General features: G+C 50.5%; 1 protein-coding gene across 6 annotated transcripts in view; it reads left to right on the top strand.

Annotated features, from left to right (window-relative positions):
- ATP11C (ATPase phospholipid transporting 11C (ATP11C blood group)) overlaps positions 1-21,606 on the top strand; it is a 55,957-nt gene that overhangs the window by 22,855 nt on the left and 11,496 nt on the right. For 5 of the 6 annotated variants that reach the window (XM_079319353.1, XM_079319348.1, XM_079319350.1 and 2 more), the window contains exons 5-25: positions 83-190; positions 754-882; positions 4,460-4,563; positions 5,064-5,114; positions 5,917-5,981; positions 6,526-6,607; positions 6,980-7,130; positions 8,661-8,858; positions 9,714-9,875; positions 9,975-10,132; positions 10,950-11,021; positions 11,867-11,940; positions 12,562-12,665; positions 13,220-13,401; positions 14,474-14,737; positions 15,074-15,248; positions 15,871-15,973; positions 17,114-17,259; positions 17,628-17,687; positions 18,676-18,803; positions 21,067-21,202. In XM_079319353.1, the coding sequence (XP_079175479.1) occupies positions 83-190; positions 754-882; positions 4,460-4,563; positions 5,064-5,114; positions 5,917-5,981; positions 6,526-6,607; positions 6,980-7,130; positions 8,661-8,858; positions 9,714-9,875; positions 9,975-10,132; positions 10,950-11,021; positions 11,867-11,940; positions 12,562-12,665; positions 13,220-13,401; positions 14,474-14,737; positions 15,074-15,248; positions 15,871-15,973; positions 17,114-17,259; positions 17,628-17,687; positions 18,676-18,803; positions 21,067-21,202 (2,652 nt within the window). The remainder of the gene's footprint in view (positions 1-82; positions 191-753; positions 883-4,459; positions 4,564-5,063; positions 5,115-5,916; positions 5,982-6,525; positions 6,608-6,979; positions 7,131-8,660; positions 8,859-9,713; positions 9,876-9,974; positions 10,133-10,949; positions 11,022-11,866; positions 11,941-12,561; positions 12,666-13,219; positions 13,402-14,473; positions 14,738-15,073; positions 15,249-15,870; positions 15,974-17,113; positions 17,260-17,627; positions 17,688-18,675; positions 18,804-21,066; positions 21,203-21,606) is intronic. The other variant, XM_079319349.1, reaches the window with a different exon arrangement.

The following is a 21,606-nucleotide window of genomic DNA, read 5'->3' as shown; positions in this document are numbered from 1 at the left end:
TCATGTGTCCCTCTCATCCTCACTGCTCCTTTCTCAGTAGTTTGCTCACTTTATGAGTTTGTGTTTGCTGTGTCTGCCTTAGGGGTATGAGGACTGGCTGAGGCACAGAGCTGACAACGAAGTGAACAAAAGCAACGTCTTTGTTGTGGAAAATGCAAAGCAAGTGCGGAAAGAGAGTGAAAAAATCAAGGTAATGTTCACTGAGAACTTGCATGTGGCTGTCCCTGGGGTCACCCAGCACAGAGCTGTGCTGAGGGCAGGGGAGCTGGGCTGGGTCACAGCTGCCCCAGGGTGCTCACTTGCACGGGAGCTGCTCCCAGGGAAGGAGTGGAGCTGCCTTTGATTGCCTTTGCAAAGCTGTCTCACAAAAGCTGCACTGGGGCTGACAAGTGACAGATCTGTCAGTGTTTTGCACTTCTCCAGGACAGGCAGTCCTCTTCTATTTCCAACTCTCCCAAGGACACCAGGAAAGTACACTTAGCTTTGACATTAATTTATCACACTTCAGGCGAGTGCAGCCTCCTGCTCCATCAAGATTTAGCAGAGCAGTGGCCACTGGCTGTGCCAGGTGGGTGCTCTCAGTCCCTGGGGCTGCATCATCAGCCTGTGCAGTGATGTTCAGGGCTCTGTGCACCTCCTGCACCTTTTACCTTTCAGCCAAGGTGATTTCTTTTAGGCTTTGAAAGAAATTCAACCATCGCTATGTAATAACAACCAAGAGAACTTTTCATGTGCATGTTCCCTTTCTGCTAGGTTGGAGACATAGTAGAAGTGAAAGCAGATGAGACCTTCCCCTGTGATTTGATATTTTTGGCCTCCAGCAGCACTGATGGCACCTGTTATGTCACGACAGCGAGCCTGGATGGCGAGTCCAATTTCAAGGTGAGGGGGCTGGGGGTGGCACTGGGGAGGGTGGCACTGGGGAGGGTGGCACTGGGGACAGTGCACTGCTTGCCAGGTGAGAGCTGTGCCCCTGGAGGGGCTGCCCTGGAGCCCATCCCTGAGCCTGAGTGCTCTTTCCCAGCCCTGCAGCTTGCAGTGCGTCAGCAGTGCAGCCCTGGGGGATTGTTTGTGCTCTGTTCTGTCTCCCAGGGCCATCTCTGCTGGCACTGCCCCAAATCTATTGCCATTTATTGATGCAGCCAGTGTGTTTGTGCTTCCCTGCTCCAGCCACACTCTGGTGTGGCAGGGCAGCAGTGCCTGCAGCTCTCAGCCCTTTTTCAGCACCTGCCAGCACTCCTGTGACTTAACCAAGCATTTCCAGTGAGATTTAGGACTTCTTTGAAGCAGCATGTCTGGATTCATTTGGGGAATTTTTCACCAGCATGAGAAAAGCATCACTTCTGGGATTTTTTCTTCCTTTCCCTGGAGCAAGCAGTGAAACTTAATACTGGTCTTGCTCAGGATGAATATCTTCAGTTTATTTTCTTTCTTTCTTTCTCTCTCTCTCCCCCCTTCTCTAAACTGGGGAAAAATGCAACAACAAAGACCTTATATATGTCAGAGGACATGAACATTTGGTTGCACTTGAGTTTGATAAATATTTATACAGATGCTAGCAGCTGCAGTAATAGGACTGGAAGATACTTTAAAATGACAGGATTCATTCCAGCATACTCTGAAGTCAGTGGGGATGCCACTGTGGATCTGATACGTTTATCTGGGATTTGTGGCTCTTCTCTCTGGGCAGCTGTTAATTGGTGCTGGATAACCTGGTGGCACAGTACTGGCTCCACTAGGGAGCAGGAGCTGGAGCTCTGCAGTGGCTTGAGGCCAAAGGCAGCCATTAACCATCTTAAAAGGTTATTGTTTATTTGTATCAGCTGTATTATATGCAGGAGTTCACTTTACTTTTGCAGTCTTGGCTCTTACTAAGTTGTGAGTCTGGAGATGTGATGCTGAGTTTCTATATCAAGCACTGTGGTGTTTTTATCTAGGTTTATGGATTCCTGTAGGTGACTGAGAGCTGCCTCCTGATTCATGAGGAGTTGAAGATGAGTTTGAAGGGGAAGGAAAAAGGGGAAGGAAAAGCCAGCTCTGTTTGGGGAAATGGATCTAACATTAGGAACCAGGGTTTGCTGCAAAAGGGGGTGAGGGAAGCACTCTTGGGTAATCAGCAAACCTCATCTGCAGGGCTCTCTGCTGCCTTCCTGGTGGGGGCTTTTCTGGTATTTGGGATGTGTCAGGTTGAGGTGTGCGAAAGGTGCCTGATGAAGTGAAACTGGAATAGGACTGTAGAAGGGATTTTTGTCAGGGCTCTGTCTTTGAAGCACGAATCTTTGGCCGTGTGTCAGCTAAAAGAACATGTGTTTTCTAAATGCACTGAAGGATGTAAAGATCATGGAATTGATTGGGAGGTGGCTTTGAAGTGCCACTCAGTGGTTGCACAGTGTCTGTGCTGATGGGAGATTGCAAGACCCCACAAGGGCTGTGTTTGTATGGGGCACTGCAGGGGCAGTTCTGACCTGTGCCTCCCAAGAGCTGTGGTGTGTCCCAGGGGTGCAGGGCTGTGCTCTGTCCCAGAGATACAGGGCTGTGGTGTGTACAGGGGTGCAGGGCTGTGGTCCATACAGGGATACAGGGCTGTGGTCCATACAGAGATACAGGGCTGTGGTGTGTACAGGGGTGCAGGGCTGTGGTCCATACAGGGATACAGGGCTGTGGTCTGTACAGAGATACAGGGCTGTGCTCTGTACAGAGATACAGGGCTGTGGTGTGTACAGGGATACAGGGCTGTGGTCCATACAGAGATACAGGGCTGTGGTGTGTACAGGGATACAGGGCTGTGGTCCATACAGAGATACAGGGCTGTGGTCCATACAGGGATACAGGGCTGTGGTGTGTACAGGGGTGCAGGGCTGTGGTCCATACAGGGATACAGGGCTGTGGTCCATACAGAGATACAGGGCTGTGGTGTGTACAGGGATACAGGGCTGTGGTCCATACAGAGATACAGGGCTGTGGTCTGTACAGGGATACAGGGCTGTGCTCTGTCCCAGAGATACAGGGCTGTGGTGTGTACAGGGATACAGGGCTGTGGTCCATACAGAGATACAGGGCTGTGGTCCATACAGAGATACAGGGCTGTGGTGTGTACAGGGGTGCAGGGCTGTGGTCCATACAGAGATACAGGGCTGTGGTGTGTACAGGGGTGCAGGGCTGTGGTCCATACAGAGATACAGGGCTGTGGTGTGTACAGGGGTGCAGGTGTGCTGGAGCAGGGCCAGCTGGAGCAGGCAGAGCAGCAGAGGGTGGGGGTCTGTGCTGCCATGGGCTGTGTGACACAGCGGCGCCTCCCGGGACGCGTCAGGAGCGGAGGAAGAGCTCTAATGAGTTTGTTTGTGGAGATGGATTGAGGCAGCCTGCCGTGACTTGGAGCTCTGAGCAGCTCCTAAAAATAGAGCCTGAGAGGCAGAGAGCAGATCCTTTGTGGGCTTTTCAGTTAATTATGAGAGATGAACCTTTGCAGCAGCAGCTGCTAAAAATAGCTCGGAGTCTGCCGGTGCTCTGCCTGATCCCTGTGCTGGTTCTGGTGGCTGGTTACCCTCAGCAGCCAGGGCAGGTGATCCCTGGGGCTGGGGCTGGTGGCTGGTTACCCTCAGCAGCCAGGGCAGGTGATCCCTGGGGCTGGGGCTGGTGGCTGGTTACCATCAGCAGCCAGGGCAGGTGATCCCTGTGCTGGTTCTGGTGGCTGGTTACCCTCAGCAGCCAGGACAGGTGATCCCTGGGGCTGGAGATGGTGGCTGGTTACCATCAGCAGCCAGGACAGGTGATCCCTGGGGCTGGAGATGGTGGCTGGTTACCCTCAGCAGCCAGGGCAGGTGATCCCTGGGGCTGGGGCTGGTGGCTGGTTACCATCAGCAGCCAGGGCAGGTGATCCCTGGGGCTGGAGATGGTGGCTGGTTACCCTCAGCAGCCAGGGCAGGTGGTCCCTGGGGCTGGAGATGGTGGCTGGTTACCATCAGCAGCCAGGACAGGTGATCCCTGTGCTGGTTCTGGTGGCTGGTTACCCTCAGCAGCCAGGGCAGGTGATCCCTGGGGCTGGGGCTGGTGGCTGGTTACCATCAGCAGCCAGGGCAGGTGATCCCTGGGGCTGGAGATGGTGGCTGGTTACCCTCAGCAGCCAGGGCAGGTGATCCCTGGTGCTGTTTCTGGTGGCTGGTTACCATCAGCAGCCAGGCAGGTGGTCCCCAAGCCCCTTCCTGGGGCTACCTGCACCTCCCCTCCACCCCAGCCAGGGCAAGGCAAGGATGCTGTGCTTTTGGTGATGCCCTACTGGTGACGCTCTTGCTGCTGTGCTTTCTCATAAGTGTTTGTGACTTCATTCTTTGCTGAGAGAGGCTTCAGCTGCTTTGTGGTAGCGTGGTGAGGGCTTGGAGAGCTGCTGGTGCTGCAGGCTTGTGCAGAGTGGCCTTTGTGGGGTGGGGCTGTGCTGACTCTGCCTGTGCTCCTGCCCCAGACCCACTACGCCGTGCGGGACACCAGCGTGCTGTGCACGGACGGAGCCATCGACACCCTCACGGCCACCATCGAGTGTGAGCAGCCCCAGCCCGACCTCTACAAGTGAGTCTGTGCCTCCTGCACCCCCCTGCAGCTCCTTGTGCCCCCCTGCTGACACCTCAGCACCATCCCCGGGGCTCTGCAGCTCAGCAAAGCCAAGGCCATTTCTGCATCAGGGACCAGCGTGTCTCGAGGCAGGGATGAGCTTCTGGGTGTCCTCTGTGTGAGGATGGCAGAGCCTTCAAAGCTTTGCAGAAAGGCCTCCCCTGTGCAGCACTTCTCGTGCTGTGGTGAGCTGGTTTGGGTCAGCTCAGCAGCAGGAATGGGCCATGTGCCATTGCAGTGGCCTCTGGGGTTGAATCCCTTGGGGGGTTTTCAGAAATGGGGATGTGCTGGGAGCTGGCTGCTCCCTGTCCTGAGCACAGCCACCCCTCTGAAACATTCAGCTCTCAAATTCACTTGTTTCTGTATTTGCTTCCATTTCCTGTCCATGGCTTTTCTCTGATATGTTTGTAGTACCTATAATATGTTTGTAATACAGGTTTTTCCTATTTTTATCACAGATTTGTTGGAAGAATTATCATCTACAGAAGTAATCAAGAGCCTGTAGCCAGGTTGGTCCTCCTTGGAGGGGTTGGGCATCTACACAGAATTTCAAGGATCTGAGCTTGTCCTGCCATTGTTTGGAAAGTTTTGTTTTGTTTTTTTTTTCTTAAACCATTCCAAAGATTTCATTCTAAAAGGAGATTTCCCTTGATTTCCCTTCTGCCACCCTGTGATTTGTTTGAGCCCCTTTTGGGGAAGCAGTGCAGGACTTGTAATGTCCTGTCCTGCTGATGGCAATGACAAAATATTGTAATTCAAAGGTAAAAAAACCCTCAAGCATCAATCAGTGTTTCACAGAAAAAATTAACAAATAATGTTGATAAGCCATCCAAGAGAGCTGGCTCTCAGCAGAGCAGGGTGGGTTCTGTGCTCTGGTGGGTCTGATCATACCCTGGGAGCAGCAGATGGTCACTGGGGTTTCACAGAGAAATAAAACCACAAATGGGGCTGTCAGCTCTGGTGCCATTGCCTGGGCTGGGGTGGACAGGATTCTGATGATTTTAACACTGCATTTGTATATAAATATGGAGCATACTGGGTCTGAACATTGTGCAATTATTCCTCAAAAGCCTTTCTGAAAACCTCCCAACAAGAGTGTAACTCTGTGCATTGGGGATAGAATTTGTAAGATGAAATGGAAATGTAATTATATAAAAAGAAAAACAAACTCAAACAAGCCCCCAGTTTAACATACAAATGATGTAATCAGATGTAAGTTGTTTATCTTTATATCCTATTTCTGCTTCTGATTTATAAATGAGTTTGAATGTTCCTTGAGTGATGTAATGTTATAATTCCTTTTATGTTTAGGTCTTTGGGTCCTGAAAACCTGTTGTTGAAAGGTGCTACCCTCAAAAATACCAAGAAGATTTATGGTGAAGTTTTTTTGTTTATTTAAATAGTTCTGATAAGTAATGACAAATGTAGATATTCACTGCTAAGTCTGGACTACACATTCTTCTGTGCAGCCTGTCTGCCTGGGCTGTGCAGCTGCAGCTTGCATGCAAGCTGGTTGCAATTGCAGGGTGAAATTAGGAGGCCCTGGTTCTGTCTGCAGGGCTGCCCAGTGTGTCAGTACTCCAGAGCCAGCTTTTCTTTCTGCCTGGGACATGATGAGCCAGGATTTGTCCCCAGATCCTTTACTGGGAGCAGTCTCAGCTCTGCTGAGGGCTGTGATGGGAGGCTGATGCTTTTCCTGGCTCTATGTGACCCCCAGACCCCTGCTCATGCTCTGGGGCACAGCAGTGCCATTCATGAGCAGCCCCAGAGGTTTGTGCAGCTGAGCAGCCCCTGGTGATGTCCTTTCCCTCTTGTGGGGCTGGGGTTTGATGCAAACACTGATGTTCCTGATGGCCAAGTGCCAGCTGGCTCCCTCTGGGGCTGCCAGTCCCTTAGGAGCTCTGCCTTCATGCCCTGCAGGAGTTGCAGTCTATACTGGAATGGAAACAAAAATGGCTCTCAACTACCAAGGGAAATCTCAGAAACGGTCTGCCGTGGAAAAGTGAGTCTTTATGTTCAGAAAAAAATCATTAAAACCTGTTTGGCTTGGGTTTTTAATGAATGACTTGTACAGAAATAATCCCCTAATCTGCTGCCTTTTGTTTCAGATGCTCTCTGATTGCATAGAAAAATCTGGGTATTTGGTAAAGCATATCTTGCAAGAAGCAGCATCATTTAGTAGCTTTGCTTATTTAAAAGCAAAATTAAGAAATCTTAAAATAATACAAACCTGACCCTCAATAACAGCACTGTTAAAAGCAGTTGTTCTGTAATTCCCTTCTTAAAAGTAAGGAAGTTTTGTTCCTGCCTACTTAACATGTTTTTCTCTGTAAAAATAGCTGCAAGAATTTAAAAAAAGCAATCTGTTTTTCAGATCTATCAACGCTTTCTTGATAGTGTATTTGTGCATCTTACTGGGCAAGGCCACTGTATGCACGACTCTGAAATATGTCTGGCAGAGTAATCCATTTAATGATGAGCCTTGGTACAATGAGAAGACTAAAAAAGAGAGAGAGACCTTCAAGGTAAGTGGGTTTGGATTTCATCACCTCCTCCAGCTTGAGTTATTCTGGCTGTTTTGTTGAATCTGATAGTGCCTGCTGCCTGCCCTGGGAGTCCTGTGTGCTCACAGAAAGTGCTGTTGTTTCCTTTGGTCTCTCCTTCTGTTTGTGTTTCTCTCATGCTTGTGATGTGCACAGTGATATTTTTGTAGGGCAGGGCAAAGCATAAATAAATACTATAAAATATAGAAATACAGCTGGTTCAGCCTGGGTCCTTATCTGAACTGTGCTGTCTTTCAGCTTTGAATAGGTGAACTTAAATTGAGGCCATGTCAACCAATTTGTTAAACTTGCCAAGTGGGCAGTGAAGCCTGAGAGTGTGTGCAGAGCTCTCCATGGGATGGGTTAAAAGAGGGAGTGTGTGCAGGGCTCTCCATGGGATGGGTTATTGAGGGAGTGTGTGCAGAGCTCTCCATGGGATGGGTTATTGAGGGAGTGTGTGCAGGGATCCCCATGGGATGGGTTATTGAGGGAGTGTGTGCAGAGATCCCATGGGATGGGTTATTGAGGGAGTGTGTGCAGAGCTCTCCATGGGATGGGTTATTGAGGGAGTGTGTGCAGAGATCCCATGGGATGGGTTATTGAGGGAGTGTGTGCAGGGATCCCATGGGATGGGTTATTGAGGGAGTGTGTGCAGGGATCCCCATGGGATGGGTTATTGAGGGAGTGTGTGCAGGGATCCCATGGGATGGGTTATTGAGGGAGTGTGTGCAGAGATCCCCATGGGATGGGTTATTGAGGGAGTGTGTGCAGAGATCCCATGGGATGGGTTAAAAGAGGGAGTGTGTGCAGGGATCCCCATGGGATGGGTTATTGAGGGAGTGTGTGCAGGGATCCCATGGGATGGGTTATTGAGGGAGTGTGTGCAGGGATCCCCATGGGATGGGTTATTGAGGGAGTGTGTGCAGGGATCCCCATGGGATGGGTTATTGAGGGAGTGTGTGCAGGGATCCCCATGGGATGGGTTATTGAGGGAGTGTGTGCAGGGATCCCCATGGGATGGGTTATTGAGGGAGTGTGTGCAGGGCTCTCCATGGGATGGGTTATTGAGGGAGTGTGTGCAGAGATCCCATGGGATGGGTTATTGAGGGAGTGTGTGCAGGGATCCCCATGGGATGGGTTATTGAGGAGGACTCAGGGATGTCACTGCTCCACTTGCACCTCTGCCACAGCCTGACTGGTCTGAAGCCACCTGCTCCTTTTTTCTGGTGACTTGGGCTCAGGATGAGCCTGTAGCAGTGTAGAGGAACCTGCTTATGGAGCATTGCCATGAGGCAGTGAGATGTACTCCTGTACCTGGAGGATCTGCAGAGGGCAGTGAGATTTCCTGTGCCAAAGGAAGATGGGGTTTAGCCCTGTATCTCAGCTGTATTAATTTTCATGTTTTTCCTATTTAACCTTTTCTGAGCAGCTGTCTAGAATCCCTGGGGAGTTGCTGTGACTGCCCCTGGGTCCTGACAGCCACAGGCTGCATCTCCTCCTCTCCCTCTGCAGGTCCTGAGGATGTTCACGGACTTCCTGTCGTTCATGGTCCTCTTCAATTTTATTATCCCTGTCTCCATGTACGTCACAGTGGAGATGCAGAAGTTCTTGGGCTCCTTCTTCATCTCCTGGGACAAGGAGATGTATGATGAGGAAATCCAGGAGGGAGCACTGGTGAACACCTCAGACCTGAATGAAGAGCTCGGGCAGGTCAGAGCATTTTTCTGACAGTTTTTGCAGGAAAAGGTGGATCAAAGTGCCCTCCCTGCAAGGAGGCCTTGTTGTGGCAATCCCTTGTGGTCCCCTCGGGCCAGAGCTTCACCCTCTGTGGTGGCACTTTTCATTTAATGTGATTGCACTTGCTCTGGAACCAGATAAGGTTATAAATAGTGCATGAAAGAGCAGGAATTGGGTCACGCCAATTGTTTCCATATTGGGGAATATCAGGCACAGCACTCTGCGTGTCAGGGTGCTTTGCTTTCACTGCTTCAATTAAAAATTAAAAATCCTGTCTCTTTGAGGATTAAGGAAAATGTCTGCCCAGTTGTCTCCCTGGGCAGCCACAGCACGTGCAGCTGTGCTGCTGCTGCACCCAGCTCAGGCTTCCCTTCCTGATCTGCACTGGGAGACATGAGAGCAGGGCATGTGTACTGCCTCCTGCTTTTGGTTTTGTTTTAAAAACAATAATAAAAGTATACTTGGAGTTGCAATTAGCTAATTGAAATCCAGCTTCAAGATGCAAATCCCCCAGAGGAGGCAGCAGCAGTTCTGTAAGCAATAGGGCTATAGAAAAGGACCCCAGAAAGTGAATGAGGGGAAAGTGAAGAGCCTGGAGAGAGATTTTAAGTCTTCTTTTAAGAAGCTGCCTCCTGCCACCTGTGCAACAGGCTGAAAAACAGAGGAGCAAAGTAGCAGAACTGCAGAGTGATGTGGTGGGCAGCTGCAGTCAGGTTAGCATGGCCAAGGGCTCTCCAGCACTGGCACAGGGCACTCACATGCCCCAGCCCCTGGTTTTGGGCAGAGCCCTCCTTGCCCAGCCCTGGTGGCAGCTGCCTGTGCTTGCAGGTGGAGTATGTGTTCACAGACAAAACTGGGACACTGACAGAGAACAGCATGGAGTTCATCGAGTGCTGCATAGATGGGCACAAGTACAAGGACTGCATTTCAGAGGTGGATGGCTTCTCCCAGGCTGATGGGCCCCTCAAGTACTATGGCAAGGCTGAGAAGGTAATGGTTGTGTGCTGTGGCTGTGGGGGCTTTGTGGCCAGCTCCTGGCTGGGTGTGGCATTCACTGAGCTGCTAATGAGCCTCCCTCCCTCCTGGCAGAGCCGTGAGGAGCTGTTCCTGAGAGCCCTGTGCCTGTGCCACACGGTTCAGATCAAGGAGGCAGACCAGGTGGACGGGCTGCTGGCACAGCCAGGGCGCAGGTGCACCTACATCTCCTCCTCCCCAGACGAAATCGCCTTGGTGAAAGGCGCCGAAAAGTAAGAGTGGGACGATGGGTTTGGAATTCCCCCTCTGCAGGGAGCTGAGGGTGACCTGAAGGGATGGATCCCTCCCTCCCCAGGCTGTCTGGGAAGCAGGTTGTGATGCCATTGCTGAGCCTGGCCTGCAGTCCTGTGCCCTGGGGGTTCAGTGAGCTCTCTGTTAAAGGGATGCTCTGTAGAGGATCTTCCCTGGTTTGCATTCCCTGAGAGCAGCCCCAGGGTGCTGCAGTGCCCAGGTGTGGCAGGGGCTCTGCTGGAGCCCACATGGCCTTGTGCTTTAAACCCCTAGAAACAGAGACCATGTGCAATTGCAGTGAAATTTTTTCCTTGCTGTGCAGTGGCAAAATAATGGGATGGTTACTCTTGTCAACCCCATGTTTCAATCCTACCAGAGATGCTCAAGGCAGACTAGATGGGGATTTGAGCCTGGTCTAGTGAAAGGGACAGGTGATCTGTAAGATGTTCTCCAGCCCAGACCATTCAGAGATTCTGTGTTCTTGCCAGTCCCCAGGTTTGAGATGGAGGCTGATGCAGCTGTGTACATTTGCTCATGCCTTGTAAATCTGCCAGAGATCCAGTGGACCATGTCCAGAGGCTCTCTGGGTCTGTGTGCTCCAGTGCCCAGGCTCTCCAGGGGCTGGGAGCAGTGCCAGGACAGCATAGCAGGCTCTGCATGGAGCAAACAAACATCCAGCCCTTAGCTCAGGCTCCAAGCTCTGCTCTGCAGTGCAGGGGGTGAAACAAGAACATTGTTATGTATAATGTGTGCCAATGGGTGCTTTCAATGTTGTTCTGTCCTTTTGTCTATTGACAGGTATGGTTTCACTTTTCTAGGACTTGAAAACGATTTCATGAAAATACGAAACCAAAAGAATGAAACTGAGATGTAAGTGCTGCTGGGGCTGCTGAGAACAGGGCTGCTCTTCTGCACCACTCCCACCCAGCTGAGTTGGGTTTGGTCACCCTGGCAAGGTCAAAGCTGTTCCTTGAGGCTGTCAGAGCTCCTGTCCCATTTGCAGAGCACAGCACATCAAGGTGTGGGTGACAAGGCTGGCTTGCAAAAATCCACGGGTGGCTCACTGATGTCTGAATTCAGGTCCTCAGGAGCCTGCAGTCCTTTGTATGCATCCTTCATCTGCACCAGGCTGTGCAGGTGGCTCCTGGGGTTCAGGAGGTGCCTGCTGATCTTCTGTGGCTGGGGCTCACAGCAGGACACTGCAAGCCTGAACTCGTGATACAGCTCCATTCCCTGGAACCTTTTTTCCCCTCCCAAGCTGAAAACAGATTTTACCCTGTGCTCACAGCTTGGTGGACATCTGTGAGTCACTGACCTAATCCCAGCATTCCCTGAAAACTTGCCTTCACAAGCAAGTTTCACTTCTTACTTCCCCCATGAAGAAAGCTCTTGTTTAAATGGGAGACTCACTGTTACTGCTTGTGGCACGTGGTGCCCCATTCCCTGCTGAGCCCCTGCCCAGCCTGGGGGCTTGCTGCACTGCTGGGTGCCCACACCCCCAGTCCCATGCTCAGAGCACCCCAGCACTGCTGGAATTGGGGCTTTTCCCCCTCCAGTTTCTTGTGCAGTAGCTGTAAAATCCATTCCCAGGTGGCTGATGCCACTTGCAGGGTGCATTGATTTCTGCAGCTCATTGTTAGTGATTTTCTGTCTCAAATAGTTATTTTTTCTATTTTTCCTTTACTGAGTCAGAGCTTTTTTTCCCTTTTCTAAAGGTACCAACTTCTCCACGTGCTGAACTTTGACCCTGTGCGTCGCCGGATGAGTGTCATTGTGAGAACCAGCACAGGTACAGCCAGGGGCTGCTGTGGCTCCCAGCCTGTGTGCACAGCTGGGAGACACATCTTGCTCCTGTCACCCACACAGGCTCAGCTCTGAGCTTTTCTTGACTAAGGTTCTCTATGGTCTGGTTGCCATAGAGTTAACTTCCCTTTGTAGCAGCTGCCTGGGACCAGCAGCAGATCAGGGGGTGAGAACAGTGAGCCATTGGAGCTCCCAGCCCCTGCTCCAGGCTGGAACAAGCACAGGGAGGACATGTGACAATGTCCCCTGGGTGGGATGGGGTTTCATGGGAATAACAGACAAAACTCCCGAGGTCTCTGTCCCTCTCAAGTGTCAGCCCTGTAAGGTTTGGGATGCTGCTTTTACCCTCCCTGGAGAGGTTGCCAAGGCTTACAGATGCAATGCCCAGCCTGTTGCTGAAAACTTGCTCAGAGGCAGGTAGGGACACCCAAAGTCTCAGCCAGGGGTTTTTCACAGGCTGGTCAAAGGCCATTTTGGGTAGGAATTGGATTTCTGGAGTTCTCTCTTTAGTCCTGCCAGATTTCCTCCTTCTGCATCACTTGCTTGCTATTGACTTTGTCTTTCTGCAGCTTGTGAGGACTACAAACTGTTTATAATTCACTTTTAGGAAAGTTGCTTCTCTTCTGTAAAGGAGCAGACTCCTCTATTTTTCCAAGGGTGCAGCAAGAAGAAATCCAACAAACAAAAGTCCACGTGGACCGCAATGCCATGGTGAGCACAGGGCTGGAGTTTGGCTGGCTCTGGGGTCAGGAAAGCCTTACTCCAAAAATAGGGCTGTGACCTTGCTTTGGAGGGAAGTGTTGAAAATCAGTGTCACTTCACATTGTTTTGATGTCAGGCTTCTTCCCTTTTCTGTTTGGTTGGCTTCCACCTTTATTTGAAATACTTGTATGGTCTCCAGTGCAGTTGTGTCCAAGCATCTCCCAGGCAAGATAAAAATAGAAGTACCATCAGCAGCCTGGTCCCTGTGGTGGTGACACCCAGTCCCTGCTCTCCCTGCTGGCTGCACACTCTCAGCCCTGGTCCTTCTCTTAGTTTCCATCTGCACATAATAAGCAGAACCATGATTACTCTGGGAAGAAGTTACTGTATAAACACAGAAAATTGCTCTTTTGACACAAGCCAACAAATTTTCCTTGCCCTCAGGGTCAGTTCTGCCAGAAGCACTGATGGTAGACAAAAGGACCAACCCTAAAGTGAGGAGCTGTAAAAAATCTGAATTTAGGGCATCTGTCCACTTTATTTTCTTTCCCTCCTGCTGCCAGGATGGCTACAGAACTTTGTGTGTGGCCTTCAAAGAGCTCACTGAGAAGGAGTATGACAAAATTGACAGGCAGCTCAATGAAGCCAAGATGGCTCTGCAGGACAGGGAGGAGAAGATGGCCAAGGTTTTTGATGACACAGAAGCAGACATGCACCTGATTGGGGCTACTGCTGTGGAGGACAGGTAAGGAGCTGGCTCCAGCACTGTGCTTGCTCTGACGTGGCCTCCTGGCCCACACTCACTGTGGTGGGGTGAACAGATGCTGGCAGTGTCCAGGGCAATTAATTACACCATGGCACAACTCATTTCACAGTGCCCTAGTAGCTTAAATTGGCTGGTGTAGTAGGAATTGGGATTTATTAATGAAACTACAGAAATACTTGCACTTCTAGAGAGTGAATTAAGCACAGAGCATTAATTTGCACATCAAAACAAATTCAATTTCACATTCAGTTGTAGGAACTGCAACTGTAAATTAAACTCTTACTGGGAGGCCTAACAGTCAAGCGTGTAAAGCAGTGATTTCTCTTTTTGCCTGCAAATGAAGATTTGGTGTTGCTGACTTGTACTCCTTATTCCTGTGGCAGTGCCCTCCCAGCACAGGAGCAGTCAGTTATCATCTCCTGAGCTGGTGTGTGTGTGTGTGTGTGTGTGTGTGTGTGTGTGTGTGTTTGTGCAGAGGCAGTCAGGGCTCTGGGGCTCTCCTGTGCTTGCAGGAGCAGCTCTGTGTGTGTGTGTGTGTGTGTGTGTGTGTGTGTGTGTGTGTGTGTGTGCAGAGGCAGTCAGGGCTCTGGGGCTCTCCTGTGCTTGCAGGAGCAGCTCTGTGTGTGTGTGTGTGTGTGTGTGTGTGTGTGTGTGTGTGTGTGTGCAGAGGCAGTCAGGGCTCTGGGGCTCTCCTGTGCTTGCAGGAGCAGCTCTGTGTGTGTGTGTGTGTGTGTGTGTGTGTGTGTGTGTGTGTGTGTGCAGAGGCAGTCAGGGCTCTGGGGCTCTCCTGTGCTTGCAGGAGCAGCTCTGTGTGTGTTTGTGCAGAGGCAGTCAGGGCTCTGGGGCTCTCCTGTGCTTGCAGGAGCAGCTCTGTGTGTGTGTGTGTGCAGAGGCAGTCAGGGCTCTGGGGCTCTCCTGTGCTTGCAGGAGCAGCTCTGTGTGTGTGTGCAGAGGCAGTCAGGGCTCTGGGGCTCTCCTGTGCTTGCAGGAGCAGCTCTGTGTGTGTTTGTGCAGAGGCAGTCAGGGCTCTGGGGCTCTCCTGTGCTTGCAGGCTGCAGGAGCAGCTGGCTGAGACCATCGAGGCGCTGCATGCAGCTGGCATGAAGGTCTGGGTGCTGACAGGGGACAAGATGGAAACAGCCAAGTCCACCTGCTACGCCTGCAGGCTGTTCCAGACCAGCACTGAGCTGCTGGAGCTGACTGCCAGGACTGTGGGGGACTCGGAGAGGAAGGAGGATCGGCTCCATGAGCTGCTGCTGGAGTACCACAAAAAACTGATTCAGGATGTTCCCAAAAACCGGGGAGGCCTGAAGAGGTGAGTGGGCCAGGGGACCCAGCTGTGTGCATCCCACACATCTGGGGGAGAGGTAGCCCCGTGCTGTGGGCCTGGGCACTGGTTGCTTGAACTGTGCCTGGTTCCTTGGCTTTGCTCATCATCTCTGGTATTAGCTGGCTTTGAACTTCATTGCCCTGTTCCTTTAGAGAAGGGCTTCTGTTAAGTGTAAGCCTTTTAAAATTGCTAAGCCCCAGAAAATAGACAGGAAGAAGATTAACCCAAAACCAATTTTTTTTTTTCACTAAGATGATACAAGCAGCTAGGTTGACTTCTTAGTCTGATTAAGCTTCAAACATGTTCCTTGTTGTGCCTCAGAAGCTGGACACTGAGTCAGGAATATGGACTGATCATAGATGGCTCCACACTGTCCCTGATCCTCAACCCTTCTCAGGACTCTGGCTCCAGCAATTACAAAAGCATCTTCCTGCAGATCTGTCTGAAGTGCACTGCAGTGCTGTGCTGCAGGATGGCTCCTTTGCAGAAAGCACAGGTATTTGTTTATTTACCTCTCCCTGCCTGGAGCATGTCACTGGCTGATGTGATACACACTGAATTCATCAGCTGAGGTTTGACCTGATCATCCTAATCAAGCAGGGCTTCTCCAGGCTATGTGTGAGCTTCAGAGCATGATGAAAGCACTCCATTCTTTCAAATCTGAATGCAAGCCCTTTGTGTAGTATGCTGGCAGGAACCCATAAACTCAGGCCAATTAGACATAAACAAAACCTCCCAGTTTGCTTTTTTTTCCCTTTCCAAATTTGTCAAGTGGAGTCAGTGACTTCCTCACTCCCAGCCTGATCACTGGTGTGTTTCTGCACCCTGGGATGTGAGAGCCCACCTTGGGCAGGGTCTGGCAGAAGGGAAGAGCAGGATGTTGCTGCTGGGGTTTGTTTTTAAATTCTGTCCTTCAGCCCTGCACAGCTGGATTGGGCTTTTGCTCTGGTTGTGACTGCAAAGCCAGCAACAAAGGCTTTGATGAACCTGAGCTCTCCAGGTGTTGTATTGCTGCTGTAAAGTCCTGATTGCTTGTCCTGAGGGGAGTAGGGGGAAGGTCTCTGGAGGCTTTTAAACTGAATTTTGGGTTCTGCTGCTGTCCTCTTAAAATCCTTTAGATTGTGAGAATGGTGAAGAACACGAAAGGAAGCCCAATAACTCTCTCCATAGGGGATGGTGCAAATGATGTCAGTATGATTTTGGAAGCACATGTTGGAATAGGTGAGTCCCTGAAACACCCATCTCACAGCCCACACCTGTCTGGGGTTCACTGCTGGGTGCAGTTGGTGTTTCTGCACCAATCCCACTGAAAAATGTGGGAAGGCTGCTCTTGCTTTCTTTGCAGACAGAGTTTAACTCCAGATTAATGCTTGAGATCATAGAATAATGGAATAGTTTGGGTTGGAAGGGACCTTTAAAAGGGTCCAACACTTGTAATGAGCAGGGAGATCTTCAGCTCCATCCAGTTCCTCAGAGGCTGTACAAGCTGAACAGGAATGGGGCATCCACAGCCTCAGTGTGCCAGTGTTTTACCACCCCCACTGTAAAAGAGAGAGATGAGATGAGATCATCACATGCTGCTCACCTGTGCTGGCACTGATCTCCCTGTCACTGCAGAGAATTCAGAAACTGTGACCAGAGCAGTGCTAAGGGCTGCTTGGGGCTCATGGAGAGAAGGGGCAGAAGCAGATAATCAGTGATGGGTGGCAGTGCAGTGATTTCAGTGCTGGCTGGTGGCAGCAGCTCAGCACAGGAACCCATGTGTTTGCTGGGGCTGGTGCCCAGGTGCTGTGTCTGCTCTGCCCATGGACTGGCAGCAGGCTGGAGCTGGAGCCCCCTCCTGTCTGCAGGCTGCTGTCTGAAATATGGAGACTCCTGAGCACACTGAGGAGGGGTCAGTGCAGGACAGAGGGCACGTTCTTCACTTGGGGCTGTTGGAAATGCTGTGGTGCCCCCTAACGAGGGGAATCCCGTGCAGCTCATCTGGATTGTTTTTTGAGGAGAAGCAGCTCTGTGGGGGTGTCTCAGGAGGCTGAGCACTGCAGGGCCATAACTGAGCTGTGTGAGGTGTAGGCCAGCCCGTGGGGATCCTGTTCCTTATCTTCCATCAGGTTTGCCTAGACACCCTTCACTGCACTCACACAGGAAATCTCAGGGCAGCCTAAATTTAGCTTAAAAACTCCAGAGGCAGCTCTGAGTGTTGTGGAGCCAAAACCACACAAAGTTTTCATGTTTGGCCTCCTGGGACACTCAGGAGGGAAGCTCAGCTTTGTCATGCCCTGAGCCGCTGAGTGATGTGGGCAAACCCAGTTCAGGGTCCCAGCCCCCCTGGATTAACCCTTGCCATGCTTCTGTCTCCAGGGATAAAGGGCAAAGAAGGACGCCAGGCCTCCAGGAACAGTGACTATGCTGTGCCAAAGTTTAAACACTTGAGAAAACTGCTACTGGCACATGGGCATTTATATTATGTGAGAATAGCACACCTTGTACAGTATTTCTTCTATAAGGTAAGGGGCAGTGTGCAGCTGGTTTCTTTGTTTGTGCTATGCATTTCTTTGGCAATAGAATAAAATAATAAACAGGAAAAATGTCCTTGGGGTATTCTGTAGTTCTGTTTTCCTTCCCTAGGACAGGCTGTGTCTGCCATGTGCCTGTCCATTGAAAACTGCTTCCAGAGGGGTGTGAGCATTCTTCTGATGTCTCCTGCAGATACTAACTGCTCACTGGATTGGTTTTGTGCTTGATTGAACAAGTGCCCTGCCTTGTCTGATGTTGTAATGTCAGACACTAATGTCTGATAACAGGAAAAACCATTTGGGTTTAGACTGAGAAGTCAAGTGCTTCCCTGCTGACCATTTGTCTTTTGTTTTCCTAGAACCTTTGCTTCATTTTGCCACAGTTTTTATACCAGTTCTTTTGTGGATTCTCACAGCAGGTAACTTCCAGTAATTTGTCTATAAAGGCAAGATGAAAAGCAAGTGGCATAATGAGGCTTCCTAGCAGAGACTTGGCTTTTGGCACCCTGTCCCTTCACCACCTTGCTCTAGAGGACAGTAGGAACTGACCTTGTTGCTCAGCTCCATATCTGGGAGATGATATTGAGACCATAACTGAAAAGAAAGCAATCTGCTTTCTTTCCTTTCCCATCCCCCAGCTGTGGACACCTTCCTGAAGTAATGAGAAAAGGGTTTAGCTGATTTCTCAGTGCCTGATTTTGCTACTTCTGCTTCTCTCAATGAGAACGAGTTTTGAAAGGTTTTCTGATTTTTGTCTCCTCTGCTGCATTTCACTGCATTAGAAATGTCACTCAGAAGGAGGAATGAACCATTCTTTTGTGGCAGATTTAAAAAAAGACACACAATGGGTGTTGTCAGAGGTTTGCTTAGTCCAAGTAAGCATCAGAGAGGTAGATCCATGTGAGTGGGTTCGTGTGCTTGGAGACAAGAGCTTTGATTTTTGTGCCAACTTAAGGGGCTTTTTGTGTCTATTTGGGCTCAAAAGTAACAGGAAGAGTAAATGGTGAGAGAGAAAATTCTCTGTTTTGGCAGAAACACTTGCTTTTCTCTTTTTTAAAAAAAAGACTATAGTTCCTCTAAACCAGTCTAGTCTTTAGAGAGCCACAGGAGGCATCAAATGTATTAATAGAAAAAGGAGCAGCAAGAGGAAAGCTGTGATAAGGCTGGTTAATCATGTTTTTCTGGGGGATAAGCTGGAGATGAGACCAGCCAGTTACAAAAGTTCCTTCAGTGGGAGCAGGTTCCTGGGCAGCCTGGGGTGCTCAGATGGGGCACAGCTCCCACCCAGTGAAGGGTTTGATCTGTAGGCTGTGGGGGAGACAAGGGCTGGAAATTGATGGTTTCATTTCTTTGTGGAGAGAAGTGTTTTTTTCTGTCTCTCACTTAACCCTTTCTTCCCCTCCTAAGCCACTGTATGATGCTGCTTACCTGACCATGTACAACATCTGCTTCACATCACTGCCTATCCTGGCTTACAGCCTGCTGGAGCAGCACATCAGCATTGACACCCTGACCTCGGAGCCCCAGCTCTACATGTGAGTATGCTGGGCTGCCTCAGCCCCTGCACAGCTCTGCTAGCTGCCCTGAGCTTCCTGGGTGCAGGAGTGTGAGCAGGTGTCCCTGCCCCGTCTCAGGGCTGGGATCACTGAAATGCAGGAAAAGCCATTTCTGTGCCCCCTGGCTCAGCTGTTCCTGCATTCAGGCTGAGCAGCCTTGTGCTTGCTGCCTGTTGCTGCTTGTTTGTGCTCTCTGACAGTATCTGGTTTAGCAAATTGCACTGCTGTATCTCTGTGAAAGAGTGAGCTGTAGGTGGAATTCATCCATAAGAAAAATGGAGCTGTGAGTGTGGCCAGACCATTCATTCATTCCTGTTACCTTTCAGCCAGGCACATGGTGGAGCCTGTAATGCAGGGAGAGGAGATGCAGCTTTCAGGAGGAAAAAAGATCCATTCATTTTCAGAAAGATGAATGATTCTGAAGCCCAGCTCAGGCAGGTGCTTTCTCAGCTTGTCTCAATGGATGTGCTCCCCCAGGCTTCCCCTCCACAGCCAGGTCCCCTTATCAGACCCCAGGGAGCTCTGCTCATCCATCCACACAGTTTTCAGACAGCTTAGCCTGTCCCTCTCTGCTTTGCTTGTTGTTTTCTCTCCTTGCCTGCAGCAGGAGAGGCTCCAGTCTTGCACAGAAACAGAGATGCTTTCCATCTTCTCCCAGCCCTGCCCTCACATGTGCTGGGGGCAGCCCTTCAGCAAAGACTAAGGAAGATGTTTTTTTGGAAGAAGCCCCTCTCTGTTTGCTAATTCCCCAGCCTGGCAGTCAGCCCTGTGGAAGGGCCAGGTCAGGGCAGTTTGTGGCAGCCCTGTCACTGTGGGTGGTGCCCCTCAGCAGTGTGGCACAGGGCTGCTCCAGCCAGGAGAGATCTCTGTGCAGAGACAAAGGGAATTACCAGGTGCCTGAAACACTGTGTGCAAGTTGCCTTAGGTGTAGAAAAGCAGTGAATGCAATAAGAGCTGTAAGGCTGAGAAGGGATTTGGGTGGTTTTGAAGTAAACACTCAGAGCTGTGATTGATTAGAGCTCTATTCATTCTCTCCATGCAAAATGCCACAGTCTGTATTTTTAAATAGCTTGGTAATTGAATATTGTGCAGCAGAGAGCAGTAACAGCAGACCCCTGTCCTTCCCCTGGTGGGCTCTCTGATCTCTGGGGTCTGTCTGAGGGGAAACAGCCTGGGTTTGCATATTCATGGCTGTGCATGTGCTGCTGGCTGCAGAGCCCTGCTGGAGGAAGAGCTGAGCTGCTGCAGTGCAGATCCTGGAAAAAGCCTGTTTACCACCAGCACTGCAGGACAGAAATGGCAATGCAAAACAGAGCTGGCAGGGAGGAAGCTGCTTGTATTTTCTCTCCTTGCAATAGCCCACACTCCCAGTCTGGTTTATCCTTGCTCTTTTCTCAGACCCAAATTGGGATGGGTTAGAGTGTGGTCACAGCATCATCATGTGTGGGTTTCAGTAGGGTCTCCTTTCAGGAACTGCAGTTACAGGAGCCCAGCACCACACAGGTTTGCAAGGTGCACCTTGCTGAAAATGGATGTATGGCTTTAGGAGTTAAGGAGAATAATGCAAAAAAGGTGGGGACTTTAAGGAAAATAATCTGAAAAGAATTATGTGGGGAACTGTTTTTAACTCTCTCCTGCCCTAATAGCCCCCCTGCATTCCCCAGGCCCTGTGTTGGTCCCTGCAGAGCTCTGCTCACAGCCCATCCATTTGCTGCTGCTGCCTCCATGCCAGATCTCATCCTGTATGCAGCCAAGAGCCTCCTGCTACAGCCCCTGTGATAAAAACACCCACCATACAATTCAGGAGGTTATTTTCAGCCTGTGCAGAAAAACACCACTTCAGGGAACAGGACTTGCAGAGCTTTTCTCAAAAAAGGACTTTGTACATTCAACAAAGAGGGAAGCACACCACGGATCTGCAGCTTATCCCTGCTTTTAGAATTTAACAGAAAATGTCAGATACCATGGGCAGTGCAGGGGCAGCAGGAGAGGTTCAGGACAGCATTGCCTCTGTTCACTTTGTGCTTTTTCATCCAAGTTACCTAGAGGAGAAGGGCAAAGCAATTCATGTGCTGAACCTCTTGTGATCTCTCATGAGCAGCAGCTGTATATGAGAAGTTTTGTGTCCTGACAGGTGTTTTTGTGGTTTCCCCTCTTGCCTCCTGCTGCAAGGGCTTGCTCCAGGGAGCTTTGTGGTGCATGCTGGATGTGATGCTGATGTTCTGTTCCTCCTCTCTTGCAGGAAGGTGTCAGACAATGCAATGCTGCAGTGGAGGCCCTTCCTGTACTGGACCTTCCTGGGCGCCTTTGAAGGACTCGTGTTTTTCTTTGGGGTTTATTTTCTGTTCCAGAACTCGTCTTTGGAAGATAATGGAAAGGTAATGAAGGGGAGGATGGTGAGTGTTTGCTTTGTGCACTGCCTCTGCTGCTCCTGGCAGGGAATATCTGCCTGCTTCCTCTGTGCAGTGTGCCTCCAGTCCTGTCCAACAGCCTAGCCTTGCTTATGGTGTGATTCTGCAGCAATTGCTTGAAATAAAACATTCTCCAGATTGCCATGGAAACAGGGCAGAGCTGGTTACCCTCACTAGGTAAAATGACTAGTCTTACACACAGCTCTGTTCCCACCCAGTGAGCTCAGCACAGTGCTGTGTGACCCCAGGGCAGGAGCAGTGTCTGTCTGTCCTTCCCACCAGAGCTGGTGCCTGGCTGGTTGTGAGCAGCAGAATTAGCCCTCCTTGATGAGCTGTGAGTTCAGCCCTGGTCTCCCTTGGCCTGGGGCAAG

Source organism: Erithacus rubecula (assembly GCF_903797595.1).
Source record: "Erithacus rubecula genome assembly, chromosome: 15".
NCBI lineage: Eukaryota > Metazoa > Chordata > Aves > Passeriformes > Muscicapidae > Erithacus > Erithacus rubecula.
The sequence above is the reverse complement of the archived record's forward strand: the minus strand, read 5'-3'. Positions and strand labels throughout refer to the sequence as shown.